Source organism: Podarcis muralis, chromosome 4 (genome assembly GCF_964188315.1).
Source record: "Podarcis muralis chromosome 4, rPodMur119.hap1.1, whole genome shotgun sequence".
NCBI lineage: Eukaryota > Metazoa > Chordata > Lepidosauria > Squamata > Lacertidae > Podarcis > Podarcis muralis.
Genome location: NC_135658.1, coordinates 7,324,518 through 7,342,046, shown reverse-complemented (window position 1 = coordinate 7,342,046; position 17,529 = coordinate 7,324,518). Strand labels below are relative to the sequence as shown.

The 17,529-nt window shown below is 44.8% G+C and overlaps 1 protein-coding gene across 1 annotated transcript in view; it reads left to right on the top strand.

Moving 5' to 3' along the window:
• The window catches only part of PGM2L1 (phosphoglucomutase 2 like 1), a 45,065-nt gene that overhangs the window by 2,039 nt on the left and 25,497 nt on the right, over positions 1 to 17,529 (top strand). Inside the window, exon 2 of the mRNA XM_028725816.2 lies at positions 11,554 to 11,721. Within this exon, the coding sequence (XP_028581649.2) occupies positions 11,554 to 11,721 (168 nt within the window). The remainder of the gene's footprint in view (positions 1 to 11,553; positions 11,722 to 17,529) is intronic.

Below are 17,529 nucleotides of genomic sequence, written 5' to 3'. Positions count from 1 at the left end.
TTTGGTGTCTGCATTTTTCAAATAAACTCGGGAAACCAACAGTTTCTACATTAATGCAAAAGGGTGATCTTGCCTTACTGCAGATGGGACTGATGTGGCTATGTGCATTATCACACTCTAAAATTTAGTGTATAATATGTAAAAGAAGCTTAACGTGTTTTACTGCTTCCAGGTGCTCCATAGTTAGATCCTTAGATGACTATGGTTGTCTATGGGAATTCTAGGGATTTTAAAATGTGCTTCTCCAAACCTTGCATCTCTTTGATGTTTCAACATTTTATTCCATGCTCTTCAACAGCTTTACGTAATTCCACATATTTCAGTTTTTCCACTCTTGTCACTTCCAGCAGTTAACCTGGGCTTGTGATGTAGATGGCAGCCTACATGGGTCATTGCTTCATTTTGAGCTTAATTGTTCCTTTGTTAATGCAAAATCTTACAAAGGGGCAGGTGGCACCTGAGCCCCAGTATGTGACGTCAAAATTGTACCCAGGTACTGCAGCTCTTTTTTTCCTTTTCTTTTTGGTAACAATGGCCATACATAAATATTTCATTATCTGTGCAGCTTGCTGATGCTGCAGGTTGGCTTGGGGCCTATTTTTAGGAACTGTTGCCTCTGAGGTTGGATGTAGCAAGTGATTAATAATGCATGCCACCAATTGTATAAGTGAGGAAAGTTAGTAAAAAAAATAATCATCCTGCATTTGAAATGTGAAGGATACAGTGGGGGGGGGGAGTTCAGTGATGGAGGAAATGTTTTGCTTACAGAAAATTCCAGGTTGAATCCCTAAAATTTCCAGATTAAAAAAGGGTCAGGTAGCAGGTGATGCGAAATAGCCCTGCCTGCGATGCTGGAAGGCTGCTGCCAGTCAGAGTAGCCGTTCTGGGCTAGGTGAGTGAATCAACCCAGGATCAACCCAGCTTCCTGTGCTCCTAAATGTACTTGCCTATGTCTTGAAATTACCTTGAGTTACAGGAGATCAACAAATGGCTAGATTCACATCCAATTTAAATTGAAGTACTTTGCTTAATTGGATCAAGCGGAATAAAGGTGTAATTTTAAAGGTGTAATCATGGTGACCCACATAAGCTCTGTAACATTTATCTTATTCAGGCATGAGATGTAGACTTGGAGCATTACATGATAATTGATATCACATTTGGAGAAATGTCAAAATACTTTTTTGCAACCTATGTCGTCTTATTCTAGAAACAGATGAGCTTGTACAAATAAAACAAGTTGTATGTGCGTCTGTTTCTCTCTCTCTCTCTTTCTGAATGTATGTGAAAGCTAGGCCATGAAATTGGGACTTTTTAGGTAAGATTTAAGTTTTGTTGTAGCAGAAGTGCATACATAATTCTGGCAATTCACTACTGCTTTTTTATCTTTGGTTTACTGACAAACTGTCAAACAAAACCAATAATTCAGAAGATAAGTTGAAAATGGTTTTACATTCTTGCCTCCTTTCTCTTTGGGATTTGACTTCTAGAAATTAGAATCAAGCTCTGTCCAGTATTTGGAAACCTAGAACTATGGTGGGCAGAGTTTATTTACAGGAGTTGTACCGCAGGTAGCTGACTTGAGTTGCCCAGATGCTTGGAGCCAGCTTAGAATCTCTGGTTTTCAGGGCCGAACTAAAAGTCACATTATTTATGTTTTTAGCCCTTGAGTGTTTGGGGTTTTAAATATATAAATACAAGTGTCCCCATCCAGACCACCACGGGGAAGGGAAACTTCAACTTTTTGCTCCTGCCATGGTTTCAATAGGAATCAAGGTGTCTGGACCTGCCATCTACAGTGCCCCACACATGCTTTACTAAACCATCACCAAATTAGCCTCTAGAGGATTAAAAGATGCTGATAAAATAGGGTCTATTTGGGGCCTTGGTACTTGATGTGTAGCTGGATGCTTGTCTGCAAGACATCCACTCCCAATATTGGAAGAAGGGAATACTGTAACTCTTTCCCCCGTAACATAGTTCCTATTGAGCAGAGTGGGACTCAGTTGTGGGTGAACATGCACAGACTTACACAAAACTAATATTTTTTACTTTCACCTTAAAGCGGCTATAACAGATTGATTTAGCTGAATAAGAGCTTGTAGTGTTTTGGTATCTGGGCCTGTCTTCCAGTGAAATAAATATTGCTTTCTTTTAAGAGTTAGGAATAAGAAAAACATGGTTTGAAGACTTGACAATGTTAGAACTTTAAAATGAATTGACAACTAAAAGAGAGAAAACAAAATAATATATTAACTAGTAAGACTAAAACTGCAATTATATGCACACTTTTCAGGGAATGATGATAGTGGGATGTATTATTTATCTAGCAAATTGATTGTATATGATATTTTATGGTGTCATAAGCAAAAAGCATGCATAATAAATGTGCATAGTTGATAAGGCTGTAGGTCTTGGAATTAGACCTGCCATGGATAAATTATTTTATAGGATTACATATCTGACAGTCACCTTCAGAGTCATTCCACTGAAATTGATTTATGTGGGTCTGCTGTGAGAATGACCCAGCTGGATACCACATACAATGTATTCATATTATTATTTGGATAACTCGAAGCGACTTTTTACCTCCCTACTTAAAGCCCATACAAGGCCTGGCTCTTAATGGAATCTTGTAAGGAATGAAGTTCATGCGTGTATTTATTTTGGCACATCAGTTAACAGGCTGTAGATTGCTTCCACGCAAGCTCTCTGAAGCCTCTCTCAAATGATCCTGGATTTCATCTTTGGCATGTTGATTTCTGTGCCAGGGTCTGATCCAGGTGAGCAAGCCTCTAAAATGTAGACGTAATGCAACTGAATTCACTTCACCTCAGGCAGCTGCATTTTGAAGAGCTTAATTGCTGCCACAATTCACTGGGAATGTCAGGGGAATTATGAAGGAGGAATGTATGGCAGGGAACCTTTTTTTTGCCGGAATTTTGGTAAATTATTGTGTATTGTGAACCACTGCGGGCACAGTTTCTTGTGGAAAGCGGCATATAATTAAACTGAAGCTTAATGTACTGCGTCCATGAAGACAGTAAAACTGCTGCTTCCTTGTAACTTCTTGCTGGCCTAGTATTTTGTCATATTTAATGAGCCATAGTTAGGAGGAGGTGAATATAATTTACAGTACATCAAATTCTTAGGCTTATAGGTTTATGGATAGTTGGGCAGGGATGTCTGCGCTGATAAGTCATGAACACTCTGTAAAGGGGATTAGTCCTATAGGGCACTGGCTATGCATTTAGATAAGGCAAATATAAATCTATATACAGTGGTACCTCGGGTTAAGAACTTAATTCGTTCTGGAGGTCCGTTCTTAACCTGAAACTGTTCTTAACCTGAAGTACCACTTTAGCTAATGGGGCCTTCCGCTGCCGCCACTCGATTTCTGTTCTAATCCTGAAGCAAAGTTCTTAACCTGAGGTACTATTTCTGGGTTAGCGGAGTCTGTAACCTGAGTGTCTGTAACCTGAAGCATCTGTAACCCAAGGTACCACTGTAAAGGTTTTAGGAAACAACAATATGAATCACATCAGGATTGTCTAGTGTAAGGGCTTAATCCCTTGTTTTTAGCCCTGTTTTACAGCAGGGCTCTCTCTGCTTGGCTCCTATCTCAGGCTTTTGATTCTGCACCCACTATGGAAACTTTTCAAATTGTGGAAAAACACAGATCTGCCTCATCTTTATCAGCTCGCTCTTCTAAGTGGAACATAGGAAGCAGCCCTATACAGTACTCAGTCAGATGGGCCGTCCATCTAGTTCCACATTGTCTACTCTGATTAACAGTGGCTTTTTAGGGTTTCTGGCAGGCAGGTATCTCTCCCAACCTTACCTGAAGATACCAGGGATTGAACCTGGGACCTTCTGCAGGCAAAACACAAATGCTCTACTGCCCTTTCTCATGCTTGGAATTTTGCACAAATGAGATCACTTCTCAGTTTTAAAAATATACAAAAAATGTACTCTTGTGAAGCTGACCATTTGAGATATGTGCGTAACTGCAGCTTGTTCTCTGGTGTTATAAAGAAGATACTGTATTTTTTGCTCCATAAGACTCACCCTTTCCATCCTAAAAAGTAAGGGGAAATGTGTGTGCGTCTTATGGAGCGAATGCAGGCTGCGCAGCTATCCCAGAAGCCAGAACAGCAAGAGGGATTGTTGCTTTCACTGTGCAGCGATCCCACTTGCTGTTCTGGCTTCTGAGATTCAGAATATTTTTTTTCTTGTTTTCCTCCTCCAAAAACTAGGTGCGTCTTATAGAGCGAAAAATACGGTACTTAAATGTGTCTCAGATTACACTAAACAACTTTCTTCATTTGGTTTGCATTGTGAATGTCTGATTTCTGTTGAAGATGGTGGTGTGTAGAGCAAAGAGTTATGCTGGAGCTTGGTGAATCAGTATTGTGCATGCTCAGGTGCTGTGTGGCTGTGAAAATAACAGCCTAGGGATGTAAGATCTAATCTGGCTTGCTCAGTAAAACTTCCAGCATAGCGTGCAGGGTGCAGAAGGACTGGTTAGAGAATAGGGATGCAATTTTACAGTGTGAAAAACTCTACACCATTTTAACTGGCGGTGTGGGTTTTTCAGAAAAAATTTTTTATGGTAATTTTGCATAGGAACCCTTTCACTGGAAAAAAATTCTTATACTCTTGTTTATTTTACTTGTATTTAGTGAACAGTGCTAAAAACCTTGAACCTGCCAAGCTTTCCTAATAGTGTCTTTGCATTTGGCATCCATTCATGGTTAAAGCTGAACTTATTAATGGAAAATTTTCTGCAGAAAAAATAAGCACTGGAAAACTCCACATCTTGGAAAATCTTCCACCCACATCACTAAATTTCACGTAGAAATAATTCAGATCTTTCAAAGATATACCCATTCAGTTGAATTAGGCTTACTTTCATATCTTTCAGGTCTTTTTAAGATTAGCATGTGCTAATTTTATTTTGGGTATGCATGCTGATTTAGAAAGTATGGCTATACATAAATAAAATGTTATGGGCAAGATGATAATGGGAGTGGGATGGGGCTTATTGTTTTTTGAAATTTTTATTATGATGTATTTTGTGTTCTCATTTTGTATTATAATGTTGTGAACCATCCTGTGATTTTTGGATGAAGGGTGGTATACATATTTAATTGATCATCATCACCATCACATATATTTTGATTGGCTATTTCAGGTCAAAACCTGAATTGCCTTGATCTTAAGTAATCCAACCTGTTGCTGGATGGCGGAAGAGCCCAGAGAGCATATCTGCACCATTTGTCTTGCTCTGAAAAACAGCGTCATGACTCCCTAGAAGGGAGGATCAGTCCCAGCCCCTTTATTGATTCTTCAGCCTCCGGTCCTTTTGTCCTTGCATTGGTTCCAGGGCTTACTGACTATAGGAGGTGCTCCAGGTGGGGCTGCCCTTTGAAACATTCCACATATTTCAGCTGGTGCAGAATGCTCCAGCCTGCCTCCTGGGTGTGGGGAGATGGGGTCATATTCAGCCACACACAGTGGCAGGCAGCTGTTCGCCAGGTCCAGTTGCCACCCTGAGCTCCTTTGGGATCAAGGGCAGGATATAAACTTAGAATGCTATTCAGCTAAGTTTTACTCAGACCCATTGAAATTAATGGGCCTAACTTAGTCGTGTCCATTTAACTGAGTCTACTCTGGTTAACTCCTGCCAACCTAGCAGTTTGAAAGCACGTCAAAGTGCAAGTAGATAAATAGGTACCGCTCCGGCGGGAAGGTAAACGGTGTTTCCGTGCACTGCTCTGGTTCGCCAGAAGTGGCTTAGTCCTGCTGGCCACATGACCCGGAAGTTGTATACCAGCTCCCTCGGCCAATAAAGCAAGATGAGCGCCGCAACCCCAGAGTCGGGCACGACTGGACCTAATGGTCAGGGGTCCCTATACCTTTACCTTTACCTTTACCTTTACTCTGATTAAAGCTTTGCTGAATACCTTGCTTAATAAATTTAAAAAATAGTAGGAGAGGTGGTGTTGGTCTTTAAATTTCTTTGCATTCTAGTGCTCGCCGCCTCCTCTCTTCTTTCCAGAGGATAGATGACAGTAAATCATCAAGTTGGTTCTTGGAAAAGCAGAAGAAACCTGTTCCTTTGGCTTTCGAAAGCTTGCGCTGGTGCTGTTCCTTTGCATGCCTAGAGGATATTGCATTGTGTTTGTGCCTCTTTTACCGTTTTATATTTATCAGAGTTCAATTGTTGTAGTCTTGTGTCTGACAAATCAGGAGAGGTGAGCTATAAAGGGTTGTATCAAACAGCATTGTTCAATTGACAGGTTTCTGTCATCGGAATGGGGAAGGAAATAATTTTCAGTAATTCCCCATCTCCCCTTCTTAAAATTGTCTGGAGGGTTCCGGAATGCGGGGGGGGGGGGCAGCAGCGAGAGGGAGAATTGCTGGAAATTGCTTCCCTCCCTCCCTGGAAGACGTAGCGCTGGACAGAATCGTTGGATGCAACCCAAATCGATAAAATAAAAAGCACGCTTATAATTTGTACCTGGGGGGAAAAGCAAGTAGTTTCTAGCTACTAGTGAGCACTATGGGAAAATGTGTGTAGTATGTTGTCTTTTTCTTCTCCTAAGCTGGTGGGGTGGGGTGTTTGAAGAGTTTGCTAGAGTTCCACTTTCTGATATGGTAGCCGTAGGAAGAAAGTGACCACTCTACACATTTTCAAGAGCCTTTCATTACCCAGCCTTCCCTCTCCTTGTCATGACCTGTCATTACAGTGGTACCTCGAGTTAAGTCCTTAATTCATTCTGAATGTCCGTTCTTAACCTGAAACTGTTCTTAACCTGAAGCACCACTTTAGCTAATGGGGCCTCCTGCTGCTGCTGCACCGCCGGAGCACAATTTCTGTTCTCTCTTTTTTTAAAAAAAAAATAATTTTTATTAACAGGCCAATCACATCACATTATCATATCACATTAGTTCCAAATTATACAGCCAAATTTTAAATTTTATTGGGGGTGCCCATACATCAAACTCCGCTCGAGTCCAAAACAGCATCACTTTCTTACTGCTTTCATTAGACAGTTCTGTCCAGTTTTATCTGGATAGTCCTTTATCACTTCCTTTCTCTTCTTGTTGTTATCATAAATTCCTTTCTTTGCGATCTCTGATTTTCACAAGCAGGTTGTAAGAGCACGATTTCTGTTCTCATCCTGAAGCAAAGTTCTTAACCCGAGGTACTATTTCTGGGTTAGCGGAGTCTGTAACCTGAAGCGTATGTAACCTAAAGCGTATGTAACCCGAGGTACCACTGTACAGAGTTGCAAGTTGAGATGCAAAGAGTGGGTGGGGCAGGGGAGAATATTTAAAATGCAGCAATAAGACAGCTCTGAATGTAATGGAATATTGTGCTTGAAGAGCAAGCATTTTATATTGCAATAAATAAATAAAATAATATATTTATGAAAGGCAATAAATAAATATTTTTTAAAAATGCGCTCTTTTTGCATAAAGACAACTTTGTGACATCAGTTGCAAATGGGTTTTGCGCCCACTTAAAATTTTCTGTTTCTTCGACAAAAAGTAGTGGACAAATTTTGACTAAGCAAACTTCAAATCGTCCTTAGCTAAACTCTTTACTAACCCTGCCAGCAGATCCAGTCAAGGTTTGAAAAACAGTGCTAGTACAAGGAGTTATACTGAGTGACTGTTACAGCTCACCTCCCGATGCGCAGCCATGCATGAGTCTAGCCCTTAATTTCCCTGCAAAAGAAAATGCAAAATGGCATTTACCAATAAATGCTTACCTTCCATTGAGTGTTATTTAGAGATATAAATCTACAGGGTGGGATTCACCTATCAAATCCCATCAGCAAAAACTCTGTGCAAGGACATAAGCTTGTACATTGGTGCTTTCCCTGCCCTCCTCCCCCCATGTGCCCCCAAAACAGCAGGAGGGGGGTTGGGAGAACCCACAGAACAGTGGGGGGGGGCTGGTGGAGAGGAGGGTCATTCTGTCTGGCCAGCTGCAATGCCTGCACAAACAACATTCGTCATAACATGAATTCCGCTCACAGTTTCTACCTCCTTTTCATTTTATTACTCATTCTATGATATTTAATTTATTTTTCCTATCCTCCTGTTTTACAAATAGAGTTCAGAGCAAAAATTAGACCTGGCGTTGTTTGTAGAAGAGATAGTTGGGGACGCAAGATTCTGCTTTTCCAGGCCACAGTGGTGAAAGGAGCATTAATTCCTAGAAAATAGTAGAGTTCAACCAAGGTTAATTTCCCACAGTCCATGAATCATCCCTCTGCTTTGTTCATTATTTGCAGTCGCTCACATCTTACCCTTTCGGCAAGATTCAATTCCCCACCCCATTCGTGCAGAAAGAAGTATAATAATAGTGGCACTACGTCTCTGCCTAACCAGTTCCGAGGCCCTCTAATTGGTGGGGAGAGCAGCTGGCGCTGGGCCTAAGCAACATCCTGGTCCATTTTCAGCAGCCTCTGCCCCTTTTGTCTTGCTGACGGAGTGGAGTGGGATGAAGCTACAGCACTGGAGAACAGGCACCTGCAGCAGATGCGCAAAGCAGGAGCTGCTCAGGAGTGGGCAGTCGGGGAGTGTGGTAGCTTTGCTGCTGTCCTATATTCATTGCCATGGAGTCAGCTGCATTTGTTACTGATTTATTTATTAATAAAATTCCAGTCCCTGCATGATGCAGCTGTAGAATGGCAGATTGCCTACAACCCTGATCAGAGCCAAGTCATTGGCTTGAAGCCCTGCAAAAGCTGGCCGCCAGGTGCCAGTGGCATAGAGCATCTGTCGATAAATTCATGGAGACTGATAGAAATAGTTTTGAATCAGGGGAACTTGGGTTATAAAGCTGGCAGTAGTGGGTGAGGACTAAATGAAGTGGGTGAGGACTAAAGCAGTCAGTGCATCTGCTCCACCACCCACCAAATGCTCGTGTTCCAGAATATGGGTGTGTGATCTGGATGTTGGTAATAATAATAATAATAATAATAATAATAATAATAATAATAATAATTTATTTATACCCCGCCCATCTGGCTGGGTTCCCCAGCCACTCTGGGTGACTTCCAACAAAACACTAAAATATAATAACCTATTAAACATTAAAAGCTTCCCTAAACAGGGCTGCCTTTAGATGTCTTCTAAAAGTTTGGTAGTTATTTTTCTCTTTGACATCTGATGGGAGGGCGTTCCACAGGGCGGGTGCCACCACCGAGAAGGCCCTCTGCCTCGTTCCCTATAACTTGGTTTCTCGCAGCGAGGGAAACTCCAGAAGGCCCTCGGCGCTGGACCTCAGTGTCCGGGCAGAACGATGGGGGTGGAGACGCTCCTTCAGGTATACTGGACTGAGGCCGTCTAGGGCTTTAAAGGTCAGCACCAACACTTTGAACACTTTGATTCTTCGTATAGATTTTTTATTTTTTTGCATTCTATTAAACTCTTTAACTAGTGGCAGGTTGTTATTACAGTGTGTATTTTTGTCATTATATTGTAAACCGCCTTGATATCTTCAGATGAAGAATAATTAAAAAACAGACACGAAGAACCGTTTGTTGATACTCATTTCCATGGTGCTGCATAGTTGCTTTGGTTTCAACAGGAAATGAAACTTTTTTTAAGTTTCCCCCTGTGACTCTCAGGACTTTCTTCTGTCGAACTGCTTGCAATGCTAGATCTGGAGACCGAATAACATTAAAACTGCACCATGGGTGTTTTCCTCATTCTGAAATAAATATTATTCTGTCTTCAAAAGCTGATTGGTGCCTTGCAGTTGCTGGACCTAGAAGCTGGCTGACCTCTTTGTGGTAAATGTCACTGTTGCTCACTCACCCTTGAGACTTCAGATTCCATTGCCTTTTTTAAACCCCTGCTGAGGAGTCCTGTTTACTCTGCTCACTGTGGAGAATGGCTTCAGAGACCTGCATATTGTTGAGCGACTCTACGTTATCAAAAGTAGTTTGGTTTTATTATGTAGTACAAATTGCAGTTAAGATCATTCCGTGCTGTCAGCCAGCCAGCTCCAAGTTCTGGCTGAAGCACGAAAGCAATAACTAGCAAAGGTTGCTGTGATTACATATCCACTTCAGAGAGTCTGGCGGAACAAATCTTTGCATATGTACAAGGCTCCCACAAATCACCTTGGAATTTCCCCCTAACCTCAGAACAGGTTTTGTCTTGTTCTTAGCATTTAGTGAATATGACTGGAATGAGTTGCTGGTGCTTCATACGTGTGCCCTGGGGACACCTGAATGGGAAATAGACATTGAAAAGGTGGGGGGAACTGGAATCGGTTAAATGAAGACATATTATTATTATTATTATTATTATTATTATTATTATTATTATTATTATTTATATCACACATTTTCTCCAAAGAGCTCAAGTTGGCATACACACTTCCCCTCCTCTTCTTTTTATTTCACAACAACCCTTTGGTTTGGAAAGCTGTGAACTAGATCGTCATCCTGCACCATGTAGTAATTATTGGGGGCGGGTTGCTACAGATACTATCGCTGCTGCTTATTGTATTTTATTTGATTCTCTGTTTTTAATGATATTTTATTGACAAGTGGCTGTTTTGTTGCCTTGTGTTCCATACTGACTAACTGGGCAGTGTACCTAATTATGCTACATGTTCTCTGGCTTGAAAATGTTTCTTGGCACAATTTACACAAGTCTATCTGCTTTGTTTTGTTTTGAAGGGAGTGGGTCCTGCATGCTATGATCTGTATGATCTGTTAATGCCCTTGACCACCTTATATCCTAGTGTTCGGACTTTGCAGTCAGCCATGAGGTTTATTAAGATGCTATCTACTGACATCAGCTTGGTTTGGGGTACTTGGGCCACATTTACTCACCTCCCTAGAGGGGTAAATACATAATCAGATGAAAAACAGTTAGGGTTGATTCACCCAAACCTCTCCCTGTCCACAGCAACAGAGATTCTGCGCTCGCTCGCGCGCGCACACCCACCCACCCACCCACCCTGGGCTCATGTTGGTGTGTAACCATGTCAGGTTGTGACAAGGCAGCAGGGCACGTGCTCTGTACTTGGCCTTGCTTTGGTGTGCTACTGCAGATTCTGACGTTACAATTGTGACTTTTATGTGCTGAAAAGGCTGTGAGACTTAGTCCTCAGATATAACCCAAACATACCGTAGATTCCGACGTATAAGACAACTTTTTAATCCCGGAAAAGAGGTTAAAAAGTCGGGAGTCATCTTGTACGCCAGGTATGGGTTGCAGGCTCCGCACTGGGAGAAAGCCACCCGGCGTGGAGCGGAGCCCGCCGCCCACTGCTGCGGTGGCGGCTCCGAAGCTGCCCGGAGCGGAGCCCACCGCCTGCTGCTGCCGCCCAGCGTATAAGACTGGGCTTATAAGACGAACCCCGAAATTGCAGCTGCCAATTTGGGTGGTTGTCTAATACGCCCAGTCGCCTACTACGCCGGAATCTATGGTACATGATTTCATGCAGCATAAATGCCGTCCAGTTCTGAGTTTTGTGTTTGTAAAACATAACCCTATTGTGTGTTTTATTTGCAGAATCCGAAAACGAAAGAGCAAATTGAAAACTTGCTACGAAATGGGAAGAATAAGGAGCTGCGGGACCGTTTATGTCATCGGCTTACCTTTGGAACTGCCGGGCTCCGCTCTGCTATGGGGGCCGGCTTTTGCTACATCAATGATCTTACTGTGATCCAGTCAACACAGGTGAGTTCCAGGCAACAGTGTGCAGGCAGGAAATCTATATGCTACTGTCTGTCCCTCTTCTTCTCCGAGTAACTTGCAAATACAAAAATTTGTGTTTTACAAATACACACATTTCACTTTCCAGTCCTGAGCCCTTCTGGTGTGCGGTAGTTGCCCCATAGAGTACAGACGCCGTGGAGTCAATTAGTAGAGGAAATCAAAAATTACTGTTATTTATTGTCACCTGTGTGCACAAGAGGGCAGATCCCTGCCCCGAGGAGCTTGCAATCTAATACAGCACAACAGAAACAACAGTGCAGGGAGTGGAGGCACGTGGAGCCCCGTGTACAGCTGTTTCAGTGGCACTGGCACATGCCAAGGTATAGTTGCAGAAGGAGTTACAGTAGGGCAATAATAATAATAATAATAATAATTTATTATTTGTACCCCGCCCATCTGGCTGGGTTTCCCCAGCCACTCTGGGCGGCTTCCAACAAAGATAAAAAATACACTAAAATGTCACATATTAAAAACTTCCCTGAACAGGGCTGCCTTCAGATGTCTTCTGAATGTCAGGTAGTTGTTTATCACTTTGACATCTGATGGGAGGGCGTTCCACAGGACGGGCGCCACTACCGAGAAGGCCCTCTGCCTGGTTCCCTGTAACTTGACCTCTCGTAGTGAGGGAACCGCCAGAAGGCCCTCGGAGCTGGACCTCAGTGTCCGGGCAGAACGATGGGGGTGGAGACGCTCCTTCAGGTATACTGGACCAAGGCCGTTTAGGGCTTTAAAGGTCAACACCAACACTTTGAATTGTGCTCGGAAACTTACTGGGAGCCAATGTAGGTCTTTCAAGACCGGTGTTATATGGTCTCGGCGGCCGCACCCAGTCACCAGTCTAGCTGCCGCATTCTGGATTAGTTGTAGTTTCCGGGTCACCTTCAAAGGTAGCCCCACGTAGAGCGCATTGCAGTAGTCCAAGCGGGAGATAACCAGAGCATGTACCACTCTGGCGAGACAGTCCGCAGGCAGATAGGGTCTCAGCCTACGTACCAGATGGAGCTGGTAAACAGCTGCCCTGGATACAGATTTGACCTGTGCCTCCATGGACAGCTGTGAGTCCAAAATGACTCCCAGGCTGCGCACCTGGTCCTTCAGGGGCACAGTTACCCCATTCAGGACCAGGGAATCCTCCACACCCGCCCGCCTCCTGTCCCCCAAAAACAGTACTTCTGTCTTGTCGGGATTCAACCTCAATCTGTTAGCCGCCATCCATCCTCCAACCGCCTCCAGGCACTCACATAGGACCTTCACTGCCTTCACTGGTTCTGATTTAAAAGAGAGGTAGAGCTGGGTATCATCCGCATACTGATGAACACCCAGCCCAAACCTCCTGATGATCTCTCCCAGTGGCTGCATGTAAATGTTGAAAAGCATGGGGGAGAGGACAGAGCCCTGAGGCACCCCACAAGTGAGGGCCCAGGGGTCTGAACACTCATCCCCCACCACCACTTTCTGAACACGGCCCAGGAGGAAGGAGCGGAACCACTGTATGACAGTGCCCCCAGCTCCCAGCCCCTCAAGACGGTTCAGAAGGATGTTATGGTCGATGGTATCAAACGCCGCTGAGAGATCCAGCAGAACTAGGAAACAGCTCTCACCTTTGTCCCTAGCCCGCCGGAGATCATCAACCAGTGCGACCAAGGCAGTTTCAGTCCCATGATGAGGCCTGAATCCCGACTGGAAGGGATCCAAATGGTCCGCTTCTTCCAGGCGTGCCTGGAGTTGTTCAGCAACCACTCGCTCAATCACCTTGCCCAAGAATGGAAGATTTGAGACTGGGCGATAATTGGCCATCGTGGCCGCATCTAAAGATGGTTTTTTAAGAAGCGGTTTAATAACCGCCTCTTTCAGCGGGTCTGGGAAGGCTCCCTCACGGAGGGAAGCATTCACCACTCCACGAAGCCCGTCGCCCAGTCCTTCCCGGCTAGCTTTTATAAGCCAGGATGGGCAAGGATCCAGGAGGCAGGTGGTTGGCTTCACTCGTCCAAGCAGCCTGTCCACATCCTCGGAGGTAACAGGTTGGAATTGATCCCACACAACTTGACTAGACAGGACTCTAGCACTCTCCCGCCCTGGCTCTGCTCCCACGGTGGAGTCTACTTCTTCCCAAATCTGAGCGATTTTATCTGCAAAAAACTTTGCAAAATCATTGCAGGAGATCATGTGGCCCATACTGGGCCCAGATGTCGCAGGTGGTTCCGCTAAATTGTGAACCACCTGAAAAAGTCTCCTGCTGCTGTTTTCTGCAGATGCAATAGAGGCGGCGAAGAAGGTCTTCTTCGCCGTCGCTATCGCCACTTGGTAGGCTCGACGTTGAGCTCTAACCTGTGTCCGGTCAGATTCGGAATGGGTTATCCGCCACCGGCGCTCTAGCCGTCTCAACGATTGTTTCATTGCCCTCAGATCCGTGGAGAACCACGGGGCTCTCCGGGCTCCATGCAATCGGAGAGGGCGCTTTGGAGCCAAACAGTCAATAGCCCTGGTTAACTCCGCATTCCAGCGGGCCACCAGGGAATCGGCTGAAAGGCCATCAACATGGGATAAAGCATCCCCTACCACTCTCTGGAAACCATTTGGATCCATTAAGTGGCGGGGGCGGACCATCCGAATTGGTCCCACCTCCCTGCAGAGGGGATGGGTCGCAGAGAAGTCCAGTTGCACCAGGAAGTGATCTGACCATGGCACTTCTTTCGTTTCGCTTTTACTTAGTGTCAGATCACCAACATCCATAGAGGTAAACACCAGGTCCAAGGCATGTCCGCGGCTATGGGTTGGGCCAGACTTATTCAGGGACAGCCCCATGGAGGCCATGCTTTCCACGAAGTCCCGAGCAGCCCCTTGTAAGGTCGTGTCGGCATGGATGTTAAAATCCCCTAGGACAACCAAGCTAGGTGTCTCCAGGAGGACATCCGCCACGACCTGAAGCAGCTCGGGCAGGGAATCCTTGGTGCAGCGGGGAGGTCGGTACACCAGTAGGAATCCTGTACTGCCCCTATTGCCCAACTTCCAGAACATGCACTCGGAAAACTGGGTCTTCCCAATAGGACGCCTGGTGCAAACTAATGACTTCCTAAAAATCACTGCAACCCCCCCTCCCCGCCCACATGACCTGGGTTGCTGTGCGTAAGAGAAACCTGGTGGACAAGCAGCGGCAAGGACAGGCCCATCTGCTTCATCCAACCAAGTCTCTGTCACACATGCCAGGTCAAGTCCTCCATCCATGATCAAGTCATGGATGGCAGTGGTCTTATGAATCATTGACCTGGCATTGCACAGCAGCACCTTCAGGTCATGTGGGTATCCCTTGCTGATTCTAGTATCCGTCCGGTCAGGACCAGACCCGGAGGCAGGGATAGTCCTCAGACAACGACTAAACCTGCCTCCTCTGTAATGACATGGTCTGGTCTTAGCGTAACTCCTCCTCCTACCCATGATCACTGAGATCGGTTGTTCCAGTGCATCCTCCCCTGTGGAACATGCCCCAGCCATTTTGTTGGCTGGGACCCACTCCCCGGCAGCCCTGACCCCTCCCCTTAAGAACAAGATAACACCTTAAAAAAAACAACCAATAAAACAATACAAACAAAAAACAGTAAAAATTACAAAAACATGAAATCAAACAGATTCCCAGGCCCAGTAAACATCCATCCCACCCCCACCCCCCCACTTACAAAAAATTCAAAGGAATTTTAAAACAACAACAAAACAAAACCAAAACAAAATAACCTGCAAGGAAATAGCAGGTTATAACGAAACCTTCATGGTAAAGGTGGGCCTTGAGGGATAGCAAGGAAGAGAGATGGCATCATATTGGTGTTCTGGGAAGGAGTTCTGAGCAAACAGGGTAGCAAGGGAGAAAGGGCAGAGTCTTTGAGGGAGCAGACCTCTGGACAATGGAGGGTGAACAAAAGCTTTGTCTAATTGAGTCTGCACAGGGAATTCAGGGGAACAAATTTGTCTGTCTGTTAAGAGCAGTTAGGTAAGGCCAGTCTCTAGCTCTCAACTTAATCTACCTCACAGGGTTATTGTGCAGTTAAAAAGACCGGGTGGAGCAGTCAAATGCCTCCCTGAACTGCCGCCTTACGGTTTTAAAAATTTTTTATTCATTACATTTTAAAAAATCTTCAGTGTCTGTGGTTGAATGTGCTTCAGGTTGAGCATTTTTGGGTTGCACTCCGCGGCAACCCGGAAGTAACAGAGCGCGTTACTTCTGGGTTTCGCCGCTCACGCATGCGCAGACGCTCAAAATGACGTCACACGCATGCGCAGAAGCAGTGAAAAACGACATGCACAGACGTGCTGTCGCATCTTACGTTCCATTCAGGATGCGAACGGGGCTCCAAATCCCGTTCGCATCCTGAGGTATCACTGTATATTCAGAGGAAACAAATTGCTGCCTCCCTAAGCAGGAACCCAGTTGTGCAAAGCTGTGCCCAAGGAGCTGAACAACACATCAGTGTGGCTCCTCTTTTGGGGGTTTATGTTGGCTTTGCTGAAATTTCAGAAGCTCCAGAAGAGAGCTGTTTCACACCAAAGTCAGCTACCTTGCTATATAAATTTGAGCTTCCCCTGTGCATATGGTCGATGTAAATCCCTTTGCTGAACATGAGCGGCTGACAAGCTGAAAGCCTTCAACTATAAATGATTACCGAATTAATATGTGCATATGAGGAGTACCAAAGCACTTTTACTATAGGGCAGGCTTTAAGGAACTAAACGTGCTCATGGGCCTTGCTCAACTGCTGAGGAAGCAAACACAGCTTTGTACTTTCTGACCTCTCTGTTTTGTTCACTTTGAAAGTGTTCATGCTGTGACAGCCTGAAGAGCACGTGCCGGCTTTGTGTTTTGGTCTGCTGGAAGCACGAGGAACTTTGGATTGGCTGCTAAGTAATAATAAGCATTCTTGGCAGAAGACTTCAGTTCAGATACCAGGAAGTCTCTGCGAACACTGTTGTGCTAGCTTTGCAGGTTATCTCCCTTACTGGTGGTTATTTTCTTCGGTAATGATTTCTTGTTGCATAAGACAGCATTCTTTGACAAGTGGGTTAAGGCAAGTTCCCCTGAACTTCAGGAGTTCTTGAAAATCCTTGTTTGTCTTCTTCAAGCCCTTTGTTTCAGGTTTATATTTGCATTTTGGTGAAGGCTAAGACTGGGAAATCATTTTGGGAGGCTGCCAGCTACATTGCAGGTTTTGACTAAACTTTTGCATTTTGCATTGACTAGAAAATAAATAAGTACAGGGCTGGTCCAGCTTTGCCATGCCAAATACAGTGGTACCTAGGGTTACATACGCTTCAGGTTACATACGCTTCAGGTTACAGACTCCGCTAAACCAGAAATAGTACCTCGGGTTAAGAACTTTGCTTCAGGATGAGAACAGAAATCGTGCTCTGATAGCACAGCAGCAGCAGCAGGCCCCGTTAGCTAAAGTGGTGCTTCAGGTTAAGAACAGTTTCAGGTTAAGAACGGACCTCTGGAACGAATTACCATATTTTTCACTCTATGGGACGCACTTTTCCCCCCTCCAAAAATTAAGGGGAAATGTGTGTGCGTCCTATGGAACGAATGCAGGCTCCTTGGCTTCAGCGATAGCAACGCGAAGCCTCCGAAGCGCAGAGGGAGCGCTCCCTCCGCCTCCGGAGGCTATGCGTTGCTTTCGCTGAAGCCTGGAGAGCAAGAGGGGTCGGTGCGCACCCTTCCCTCTTGCTCTCCGGGCTTCAGGGATAACCGCCTGAAGCCTTCGGAGCACAGCACGCGTTCCCGCT